General features: G+C 41.5%; 2 protein-coding genes across 2 annotated transcripts; one reads left to right on the plus strand and one right to left on the minus strand.

Moving 5' to 3' along the window:
* The first annotated feature begins 1,158 nt into the window (after positions 1–1,158).
* LOC114136419 (gamma-crystallin M2-like) lies at positions 1,159–3,803 on the plus strand. The gene is made up of 3 exons (XM_028004345.1): positions 1,159–1,251; positions 1,628–1,870; positions 3,411–3,803. Exons 1-3 carry the CDS (start codon positions 1,180–1,182, stop codon positions 3,687–3,689), a joined length of 594 nt encoding a protein of 197 aa, XP_027860146.1. The 5' UTR covers positions 1,159–1,179; the 3' UTR covers positions 3,690–3,803.
* A 638-nt stretch (positions 3,804–4,441) lies between these two features.
* LOC114136417 (sodium channel protein type 4 subunit alpha B-like) lies at positions 4,442–10,148 on the minus strand. The gene is made up of 9 exons (XM_028004330.1): positions 9,864–10,148; positions 9,734–9,787; positions 8,663–8,800; positions 8,484–8,588; positions 7,907–8,177; positions 6,255–6,807; positions 6,025–6,169; positions 5,828–5,905; positions 4,442–5,110 (listed from the first exon to the last, which is right to left on the minus strand). Exons 1-9 carry the CDS (start codon positions 10,122–10,124, stop codon positions 4,955–4,957), a joined length of 1,761 nt encoding a protein of 586 aa, XP_027860131.1. The 5' UTR covers positions 10,125–10,148; the 3' UTR covers positions 4,442–4,954.
* Between the last annotated feature and the right edge of the window lie 2,195 nt (positions 10,149–12,343).

Here is a 12,343-nt window from a genome sequence, read left to right on the forward strand (position 1 = left end):
CCTAAACTCCTGAAAGGCAGATCTCCGGATGGTGTAAAGGAACAAGTTCTCGCTGGAGACCGTAAGGAAGCTCTCTTGGAGACAAGAAGGAGGCTCCAGGGTGTCATAAAAGAGCCCACTTTATACTCCCAACTTTGTAAGGGAGTCCATTTCTGGAGAATGTAAAGCTTTGGGATGCCATGAAAGAGTCCCCTATGGGGGTAAATGGGTTGAAAAGCAGGTCTCTTTCAGACAAGAAGGATTTTCCCTGAATGTCCTAATAAAGCCCACTCTGGAGGTCGTAAAGTTACCATCGTCATGGTGTACAGAAGTCCCCTCTATAGGTCATAAAGGAGTTCCTTCTGGATATCGTACAGGAGATTTCTATGGAGGGTTTTGGAGGTCCTAAAGAAATCCCTGCTGGAGGTTATGGATGTTGTGAGGGAGCCCCCACTGGAGGTGGAGTTGTGAAAAACATCTGGAAGACAGAAAGGAGCCCGTTGTGGAAGTTATAAGAAGGCCCAATGAAGGTCAGAACCAGAAGTCATGTTGAAGGTCACGAAGGAAGTTGTCAGGGTATCAAAATAAATAAAAGAAAAAAGAATCCCCCAACATAGGAGCTAAATGTTAGCTCACGCCTGATGATGATGAGGACTTGGTTGTCGGAGAAGAACAATGATCCATCAGAGTGAGAACATCTTCAGAAGGATAGTATATTTAAATTATGATCCTGAATCAAATATCTTCATGATTTTTACTCTCCTGTTCAGAGAATACAGTAGAGGTTACAATAAAGCTCCTGTTGATGCTTCCAGTGTCTGAGTTTGTTGTTCCTGAATGAAATTGCATTATGTCGGTGCTTTAGAGGTTGTCAGTGTTTCTGGTCTTTATTATTTCTGCCGCCTGTGTGCTCAGTGGGAGGTGAGTGTTTTCACCACTGATGTAATCTCAGCTTCACCTTCTTTCTGTAATTTTCTCAGTGTGAGTCGTCCACTTAAAGGTAGGAAACAAGTGAGCTGTTTTGCCATAGAGCATACTGCTGGTGTGGATGAAAGCCGCTGCTGAAGGCCTCCCACCGTCATTGTTAAGCCCCTCAAAGAGGCTTTGTGAGGGACACATAACCACATGCTGAGTCTGCACTCTGACACACAAAGCAATCAATGTCGCTCAGGTGTATAAAGGTTGTGAAGTCACAGAGGTATGATTGCACTGAGCCTCCTCCAGCTCCACGCCAACAACATGTCCACCACAGACATGAACATGATGAGCAGGGTAAGTCCCCGCAGGTGTTTCAAGCTTCAAAGTCAAACACAAAATGCTAACAGGGAAGTTCAGTCATAAATTTCTTTTAATTAATGGGAATTTATTTTAAATGTCCTCTATAAATGCTTCCTATCTGACAGAGCAGAAGAAAGAAATATTGCTGTCTCTGTACTAAGACACGTGATTGAGCATAAAGCCAGATTTGTGTCATTAGTTTGTTTCAAAAGTACAAATGAGATGAATACAGCTTATCTGAAAGACCAAGATGTTCAGAGCAAACCGGCAGTGTCTGTGTTGACAACTTGATTTCAGCAACCTCAGCAAGTTCTCAAAGTATAAGAAAAGCCACATCTTTACTTTCTTTGTTCAACTTCTTTCTTCTCAGGTCATCTTCTATGAGGACAGGAACTTCCAGGGGCGTTCCTATGACTGCAGCAGCGACTGCGCTGACATGTCCTCCTACCTGAGCAGGTGTCACTCCTGCAGGGTGGAGAGAGGCTGCTTCATGGTCTATGACCGCACCAACTACATGGGCAACCAGTACTTCATGAGAAGGGGAGAATATGCCGACTACATGAGCATGATGGGAATGAGCGACTGCATCAGGTCCTGCCGCATGATCCCCATGGTAACTGCATTTTACATCACCACACAACCTGTAATGAAGGAACTGAATCACTGTAAGCTGACATATAGTCGGTGTCAGTCAGGACACAATGTGAAGTTTTTTTTTGTCTACTTCATTGAAAAGATTTGAAGATTACAATCACAGCTATATTCAGACAGACTTGAAATATCTTTTGGTGGTTTGGTAGCTATCTGAGTGTTTATGTGTGGTCCTAAAATACAAGCTAAATCACAAGTAAACTCTTAAAGCAAAAGTTCCTTACATATAATAACGAAATTAGAATATTCAAATGAACTTGTACTTAAAAGGTACACAGATCTACCAACATTAACTAGCTAGCCTAGGTCGCTTTACAAACTCAACTGCTAGTGACTCAGCAATTATGCTGTCAATTAACAGTGAACATACAGGTACATTTACTATGAATTTATGGTTAATATATATATATTATTGTTAATAAAAAAACAAATGAAGAATTATCCCTCAAACAGCATGTGACTAAAAACTGAACAGTGGAAAACAAGGTTACAAACGGCTAATTATGCTAATTAGCATGACACGACATGCTATGCTAATTGAGCACAATTAGCATCGTAATTATCAAACTTCTTATATTTTACAACTTATTTTATTTCCTTAAAAAAAAAGACAGGAGATAACAGGACCAGATAAATAACTTATAGGACTACTTCCATTGGTCAACAGCGCCCAGTCAGGGAAAACCCCACAGGCTGCGATAGTTGGGCCAAGACAGTTAACATGTTGAAAATGCCCGACGTTAGATCGGAGCGGTCCCGACGTTCTACGTAACACACAGCACTGCGGGAGGATCGGTTACGATTATCGGAACGTTCTAAGATTGTCATAAGGGGAAAATCGGGGCAATTGTTTTTAAATTGTGCCATGTGAACTAGGCTTTAGCGGGCACATGCAGAAGCCTGTCTGATGGATCACACTCCCCCTACCCCTCCTACCGGGCCGCAGTAAAATTGCCTAGCCTTGACCTGTCAGCAGTGATAAAAAGGTTGGGGACCACTGACATATATGACTACAAAAATAAAACTTGAGAACTAATAAAAAGTAGATGGGGATGTATACACCTCTGGTAACCAGTCAGCGCACATATTCACCACTGCTACCAGTAAGTTTACAGCACTATATCGCTCCAGTGTCAACCAAATGGATTATAGCTCACATAATCACCATGCTAAACAATCCCAATATTGCTCCAATGGCCTCTACAGAAACCAGTTGCATTGCAGCATACATAACCACCATGGAAATAAGTGACAAAACAGCACAAATTATCTCCATGGTAACCAATCATACTACAGCTATGGCAAATAGTAAATGAATTGAATTTATTTAACCCTTGTTTATATAATTCTTTACCCACCACTACAGCCACAATTATGTCGTTATACTCCACGCACCCACACTTACACGACCGGTAGGCAATTTAGGGTTAGATGCCACTTCCTGGCACGCAGCCAAATCCTGTACAGAGATTAACTGACTATTGATTATCGGTATCTTCTAGTACCGCGGCTCCTACAGGATGAGGATCTATGAGAGGGAGAACTACGGAGGCCAGATGTACGAGATGATGGACGACTGCGACAACATCACGGACCGCTACCGCATGTCCAACTGCATGTCGTGTCACGTGATGGACGGACACTGGCTGATGTACGAGCAGCCCCACTACAGAGGCAGGATGATGTACATGAGGCCTGGAGAGTACAGGAACTTTACAAACATGGGCTTGAGCAACATGAGGTTCATGAGCATGAGGCGCATCATGGACTCCTACTATTAAAGTCACCAAATAAAAAGCCATTCTTATTTTAAAGTCTGCTGACGCCTCAGATCTGTTTTTCCAACCAGTAAAGCTCAAAGTTGAATCTAATGTTAATAAAGAGAAGTGTGGTTGGTTTTGTCATGTCTGTGGTGTTGTGAAGGCTCAAATGAAGGTTGGCAGCAAGTCAATTTTCCCCCAAATTTTACGAGAGATAACCTGATGAGGTCAAGCTGGCAGGACGGAGAGTGATGTACATGACAGGAATGAGGAAATGACAACCAAGTGAAAAAACAGGAAGGAACAAAAACAGAGGATGGTGATTACTGGATGGAAAACAGGTGAGTGAATATAGTGGGCTGCAGTTGTAAGGAAGACCAGGGAACAGTGAGGAAACAAATGAGTGTGTCCCAACTCCAAAAGCAGAAAATGTTTCTCTTGAAGTTTGGATATTTTCAGTCCATGAAGCAGACGTCCTGTCTACCTTTAAGACTAGGCTCAAAACTTTCCTTTCTTTCTCCTGGAAGGTTGCTATGTTCTCTCAGCATCTACCTCAACTTGGTTTCCTCTTGTGGAAAAGTAGTTCCTCTCCACTGTCACCACATGTTTGCTCAGAAGGAAGGATTGCTGCAACGTTAATAAATCGATAAAATTAACAGGGCGTCCTTGAAATCAACAGTAGACATGATGCAATGACTACAGATTCTCTCTCTTTGGCCCCAGAGGGCCACCTGCAGAAGGATGAAGGTCATTAAAAAAGACAAAATAAAACAATAGTTTCATATTCATGTTTATTACTTTCTGTTTTTATAAACTAAACAGAAGCATAATGTAGTAAAAGTCCTAGCAGTTTGGTAAATATGTATTTTTTGTAATGTTCAGGTATGAAGCTTAATGTGTTTAACTCTAGCTCTTGCTTTTGTAAGATCAGTAACTCTGCCTCCAGAGGTTCTGCTGGTAGCTGGTTTGTGTTCAGATCAGCTGATCATTAGATGTGAGTTAGTCTGTTAGTTACTGACAAAAGGTCACTTTTAGGCCCAGAATGTGTTAGAAAAACATAAGATTACATGAGAAGTATTTTCACTTCCTGTTGTGAGGGAAGCATGATGTGAGCTAATCGAAGTAAACCCAGATGGAGAGGTGGAAAATGTCACACTTTCCCGATAACAGCATTAGTAGAAACTGGAACAGGGAGACTTCCATCAGGACAACACCACAGAGGACGACCATCCCAGTTGGGAAGTTTCTCTCCAAACATTTCTCGGACAGGAGAAGTCGTCAAGTGCTCATTGGGAAGACGCCGACACGCCTGTGGTTTTGTCCTCAGGCTGGTCTGGAGCTCCATTCTGCGCCCGGTGCTTCCGGAACGCTCTCTGGATCACTGCTGCTGCTACCTCTTCCTGTTTCCTCTGCAGGGTGCTGCTGATTGGTTCATGAGACACCTGTAGCACAGAAGGGGTCATCCCCGTGAGTCTTGGAAACACCACCTACGTCAACCAGCTTCATGATGTTTTATTTACACCTAATTCCCCCGAAACCCATCCAACCCAAAGGAACTGATGAGTTTTTCACAGCAGAACTCTGAACATCTGCAAAGTAGCATTCATGGTGGATTTTGTGATGTTGAGCTGGACAGGTCTTGTTACAGAAAACAATACCCAAGCCATGACACTTCCACCTCCATGCTTCACAGTTTGTATGAAGTTCTTCTCCTGGAATGCTACATTTGGTGCTAAGCATGGCATATAATATGATTTCATTATAATTCAGTTTTAGAGTTTATCCAAAAGACAGGATTAAATTTTTCCTGGACTTCAGTCTGGCCTTCAAGTTTTCCTCGGAGAACAAAGGTTACCTCTCATGAAAGTTAACACTGTGTTGTCTCTTTCTGTTTGAATGTCATCATTTGTGGACTATTGCAGACTATATGTTAACTTACTATGTTAAACATCCAAATTTCCAAAAATGTCAGAAAAAACACAAAAGCTTTTTTTATCCTGTTTTGTTCTCTCTCTTTTTTTCTTCTGATTCTTGTGACCGCTTCCACTTGTGGATTTATAGGATGAAAATGTTTTTAAAAAGTCTTATAGTGAACGCCCACACAACATATAAAGTGCACAATTTAGTTAAGTTAAAAATAAAATAAAATAAAAGAGAACCTGTTTTCTATTGTTTCCGGTAAATTTCTTCTCCAGCTGGTCTTTAAGAGATTCCATTTCTTTCTCTTCACCAAATGTCTGCATACAAGACAACAACAACGATAATAATAACAATAATAATAATAATAATAATAATAATAATAATAATAATAATAATAATAATAATAATAATCAAGAGTTGGGCTAAGTTGTGTCACCTGAGTCATGAGTGCTTTCAGGACATCCAGGCAGCAGATCTGGTCTCCCGGGAGCAGAGGCAGATTCATGTTGATCAGCCGGATGTTGTTTGGCTTAGGAATCCTCAGCGGATCCTGGAGCGCATCGCAAAAATCTGACAGCTCACTGTGGCAAACAACAGAGTTCAATAACCACCAACAGAGACTGACAGGGTTTATTTAGGTCCAGGCTGCATCAGGGAGAGACTCACCTGTACTGTATGACCTGTGAGGCTTCAGGATCAAACTTTCTCCAGGTGTTGTAAAACATCTGCAGAAGAACGGCGTCTTCTGCTTCCCTGCTGTTGAAACTCTCCAGGATGACAGCAATGAAGAGGTGGACCACCAGCAGGAGGTGCAGCAGGACGTAGGAGCAGAAGAAGACGACGCCTGCCGGTAGGTTGGCCCAGTACCCGAGTGGGATGACTGTGGGTGGAGAATATGTCGTGCTATTCCTCACCAGAAAGGACCAGGTAGGGGACAGGCTGAAGAGAATCATACTGATCATGCTGTCCCCAATTGTCCCAAAGTTGATCATGTAAAGAATACGCGTCCCAATGAAGGAATAGGTGTATACCACAAGGAGGAAGAGGAGCCCGATGTTCATGAGGGCAGGAAGAGACATCATGAAGCCAGTGAGCAGCATCTGTATCCTTCTACCCAAACGGAAGAATGGGAGGACTCTGCTGATGCGAGCCAACCGTAGAAGAAACAAGGCAGCCGGGCTGACAAAATAGTGCGCCAACAAATCACTGATGAACAAGCCTGAATGCAAAGAGAGAACAGTTTTAGTTTTTCCTCTCATGAAAGTTTGTTGGTTTTAAACCTCAAAAGATTGATGATCAAGAACGTCTAACATGAGGTAATGATGTAATCACACTCAGTCAGAGTTCAATAGATGAAAAATCTCAGAGACATTTTGAGGGAGAAGTCACAGCAGAAAAGTCAGGCGGTTTCTCACTAGCAGAGGCTTTCTAGCAGATCTGTTTAAACAGACATAATTTGATTCATAGCCTTTTCTTTTACCAGAAGTGATCTGTTTTCTTTAACATTTAATTGTTTTTCCAGGGTACTACTGAAAAAGGATGCATATTTAATTATAATAATATGTCAAATATTAATAATTGTATTGGGATTCTTTGACGAAAAACCCAATTTGGCCCAGATTAAATCACCTGCTACTGATCTGAAGTTTGATCAAACCTTTGTTTTGATCATTTAAATTTAAAATGTTGTACAACCAGGTGGATGCCAAATATTTGTTTTGCCCTTTATTCAATAATTAATTTCGCCGTCACTTAAAACTAATGAACTTTATATGACTTAATTTGTCTTGCCCTTTTGAACATTTGTCTATATAACAAGTTGTTTGTATTTTTTTGCTTGTTGTTCACGCACATACACATGTATACAATTTTCCCCTTGATCAAAACCTGCGTATGTGATCAGTGGCATTGACGATATATTATTGAGCTCCTTCAGAAGTTACAATCTATAAATATTTTAAATCATCCAATTTACTATGGAGGTTAATAAAGCAGCTACATTTATTTGGTAAACCAGCCAGGAGACAAACCTAGAAGATGAACTTAGAAGGTAATTCTTAGTTTTGTTTGTTTGTTTCATGTGCAATCACACATTTCATAGCAAAATAAATCATTAAAATAAAGCATGCTAGTAGGTAATCTATGTTAAAAAATCTTCAGGTTTTCTGTAGTTGTCTGTGAGTACAGCATATTATTACAGCAGCTAATTATTGGGAGCAGTTCTGCTTCAAACCCCTCTGGAGATGCTCAAACATATACAGTCACATTATAAACATGTCAGTGATCTGAGAAGATCCCACCAGCCGCCTACAACTCACCTAAGATCATAAAGATGAGGACTACAAAGTCCAGGATGTTCAGGCCGAAGCAGAAGTAGTGCCGTCTGAGAGCAGTGATCTTCAGGAAGAACTCGATGCAGTAGAGAATTAAGAAGATGTACAAAAACCACATCAAAACCTCTTGGCCTTGCTCAGACAGATCGTCTGACTCCATCATCATCACTACCACGTTCACACAGATCAGCACCACCACCAGGATCTCAAACAGCGGAGCGGTCACCAGGTTGAAGAGCCGAGCCTGAAACCGGTTCTGGTGACAAACAGGAGACTGGTGTCAGTCTCTTCCCGTTACTGCTAAAAGCCAATAAAGTTCAGGAACCTTCACAGAAAATGGAGCCTGGAACAGATAACTAGGTTATTTAACGTTTACTGTACTGGTTGTTTCTGGGGGAATAAAATTGGCGTCACACCAAGGACAGGGGTTGACAGTTTTAATGAGTTCAGGGCTACAAATCTCTGTTTTATTTTTACACTTCAGGTGAAAGCCTTCCCTAACCCTGCAGATTTTAGAGTCTGCTCCAGCCTGGATTGTGACCTGAACACCGCGTGACCTCACCGTTGGGCGTGGAGCAGCTTTCTCAGGTGACTTGGGGAACATCTTCCTGACGGTGCCGTGAAACTTCAGCTGCTCCTCCGTCATGAAAACATGTTTACCTCCAGCGTGCAGAAACACAGGGAAGACGAATTAACTGACAGAAACCAGGTAGCCATGGCAACCACTGAAATAAAACTTATCTTGTTGCTCAGCTGATGGAGAGCGTCGACAAAGAACCTGATGAAGAGGTTGGCGCTGAAGAAGCAGCCAAAAATGATGAAAAGGACAAAGTACAGGTACATGACCGGTCTGGACTCATATACGGGCTGACTGTCCACCTACAAACAAGAACAGACCAGTAACAATACAATTACCATTACAGTTACTGGTACCACCAATGGGACATTTATTAAGACCACTTCCAGCAGTTGAAACCTTTATTGAAAATTGTAATTTTTCAATTTAACCATACGGGCTTTGGAAGCTGTTTTAATATCATAAAAATATTTGGATTTTCACAGCATTTAGAACAGTGAGCCATAGCAGAAGTTGTTCTAGATTTATAAATGCAACTTATTAAAACAGGATTTCAGCTTTTATAAAAAGTTTTTTTTACATATTTGTTAAAACCATTACCATGTCCTGACAGTGTAATAGAAGACAGAAAATCTGAAAACAGTGGATTTCCTCTGCCTTCCCTCTCAGTGAGAACTCCAAAAATAAACCATTCTATCAGAAACAATCAGAGCCAGGAGGAGGGTCTTAGTGATGTCAATCACTCTGGCGTACTTGCTGCCCAAATGCTGTCTCTTTCTCTCTTCTACACCATGAATGCTTGGGGGATAAACGATTTTCCTGGAATGGTACCTTCCAGAATGCACATTTAGCAGCGCGTTCATAAGGTTGATTGACATCGCTAAGGCCCTCCTCCTCGCTTTGACTGGTTGTCTTTCTTCAGACAACAATAGTAGCTCAGGGAGGAGAAGGAGCTCAATCTTTTCGCGACTCATCTGTCTCAAAACAAACAGTCACAACATGCTGACAGTTTTAACAAATAATTAAAATCATATTTTTATAAAGGTTACATGCAACTTTTAGAAAGTATTGAAAATGATCTAGGTTGCACTTGATGTTAAGGGTATTTTGAAAGTACTTTTTGCATAATTTTAGCTTGGCATGGGCCAGTGCCTTACAGCACTGTCCACCATCTGCATGGCAGCAGACGGTGGAATTTGTCTCGACACAACAGCGCTACCTGGTGGTGCACTGACCTCTGTGGAGTCCACAGCGGAGTAGATGATTTCTTTCCAGTCTGCTGATGTGGCCTGCATCAAAGCACAGGTCTTCGTTAGAAAAACATGAACACCTTTATGGGTAAAGCTGCTGGTTGAATCAACTGACCATGATCAGGAGCGAAAGTAAACCCATCCCCACATGGTCAAAGTTAAACTTAGTGTATTTCCAGTAGACTTCTGTGGGGCTGCTGTCATTGAGCTCATAACACTGCGTCTTGTTGTTCACTTCAAAGATTATGCCGTCTGTGTGGTTGGAACAGTAAGCGAACCTTCCTGCAAACAAGTTCACTCCCAGGATGCTGAAGATCAGCCAGACAAACAGAACGACCAGCAGAGAGTTGCACATGGAGGGCGCGGTGGCCACCATGACCCGAAGCACCGCCTGCACGGAAAAAAGACGAGGCATCAGCCGGTGCTCAGACCAATCACAGCTGCTCTCTGTCAAGAAGGCTACTGGTCACTCAGTCGACCGCACTTGAGAGTTCTTATATCTGTAAATATTACCTGTCTATTGTCCTGTGTCTTCTCTATCCATCTTTCCATCTGTCTAACCTGTCTCTTTGTCTGGCTAACTTGTCTTCAGGTATTTGTGTCCATCCGTCTCCCCAGTCTGTTTATTTAATCATTGGGGCCTGCAATCTTTACAATCCAAAAAACTACTTTTGACCACTTTTGTCCTCCATACAGCTAAATAAAACAGATTTTGAACTACAAATATTACTTGACCTTTAGAGAAAAATATATCGTATATATTAATTCAAATATACAGGAAGCCTGTTGTAATTTTAAAGAGCAATCATTTTACTCATATTTTTAGGTTTAATATAAGGAAAATCATAAAACCTTTTCGAAAAGATGATGGCTACATTTTTTTAAATGGGATGTTGATATATGCACGTAGTATCAGCCCCATAACAAGAAAAATAGAGTTAGATAAAAACCATTGGTACTTTTAATCTCATTCTGCTGTGGAAATTAAATGTAATTATCCCATAAAAAACTGAAAAATAGCTACATTTGTTATTACATCTAATTTTAAAACTTTAGTTGTTTCTTTATCACTTTTAGTCAAATTTCTTGAGAGCCATTGGGGAACGTCCAAAGGTCCAGTTGTGGCTCCGAAGCCACAGGTTGCAGACTTCTGACTCTGTCCCTTAATCTACAGAAGGGTGGATTAATTTCTGTGTTGGATCATATTATTCACATCAACGTAAAGCTGGAGAATGGGAATGTTCTATGACTGCTTCTCAGTAACTGATGATGAAGCAATGAAAAGGAAGAAAGCTCAGTTACTGCTCAGACTCTGTACCTCACCTGGCCAACTTCTACCAACGCACTGCTGACAGTTTCTCTGCAGGACTTGAGCTGTTCTGGATTATTATCTCAGCACATCAGTGAACTCCCATTCCCATTCCCATTTCCATTCACACCCCCTGGGGGTGCGAACGCAAACAGGCTGCACAATAGATTGTTCCCAGAAGTCAGCGAGTGCATCAATTATAGTTTTCCAGATACAAATTTGTGATTTTTTTTCTCTTTTATTTTAGATTTTATTTTTGATAACAAAGCATCCCCACACACTCTGTGCTCTAAGGTTCCCGTCCTGTTTTAACACCGCACATCTAAACATTTTCAGTTTCTTTGTTCTGCAGGATTTTAGATGTGACCCGTTTCAGATTAACTGTTTTGTCTGTACTGGGCGTGATTGATTTGCTGTCAGTGTCTTGATCCTTTACAGAAAAAACCTCTTTGTATCAGCAGTGGTGAAATATTGAGAGCCCAAAGTGGGGCCCCATCACAGGCAGATAATGAGGGAGAAGAAAAACTCCATGGATGTAGTGGGGAAAAAAACCCTTCTAAACCCAGATAAACTGAGTGAACCGGATCAGAACCAGCAATATGGGAAAGAACACATGATGATGAATTAAGTTTCTACAAACCAGAATGGAGCAGAGAAAGGTTCTGCAGACAGACTCACCTCTGGGAGGGGGTCAGCTGCTGTGTTTTCATTAGATGCTCAGCTCGTTGCAGTCTGCTGCTCCAAAACTCAAACCAGGACATTTTCCACAACTTAGTCCTGATCAGTCTCCGTCTCACTGTCCCGGTTCGTCTGTCCCAGCTTCTTGGTTTCCTGCAGCTGTTCTTCTCTGCGAGCCTTCTAGGGTCTCTGCGGTTTTCAAACAGGTCTCTTGTTTTTCTGTGTGTGGGAGGAGATTCTGAAACCCCAAGTGTGAGAAGCTCCTCTACATCAGTGTGGTTCCCAACCGTGGGCCTCAGAGCACAACGCATTACATGTTTCAGGTGTTATCCGGCTCCGACACACACAAACTAAATTACTGGATTAGTAACTTCTACTAAACAACAATCAGAATCTATCCACTCAGGCTCCACATAGTTCATAGTTAGACTAAACACTAGAGCTCAGAAACAGAGAATGTTTAACAGAATCCATCTTTTACATTACTTGGATCAGATGCAGCACTGAAATCTGTAAATGTATTTAGTAAAACATTGACAGGTAGTTTTAATCAAATGTTTAAACAGGAATGAAAGGTCTTATAGTTCTGTTTCAGAAATTATTTTGTA

Source organism: Xiphophorus couchianus, chromosome 2 (genome assembly GCF_001444195.1).
Source record: "Xiphophorus couchianus chromosome 2, X_couchianus-1.0, whole genome shotgun sequence".
NCBI classification, from domain to species: Eukaryota; Metazoa; Chordata; class Actinopteri; order Cyprinodontiformes; family Poeciliidae; genus Xiphophorus; species Xiphophorus couchianus.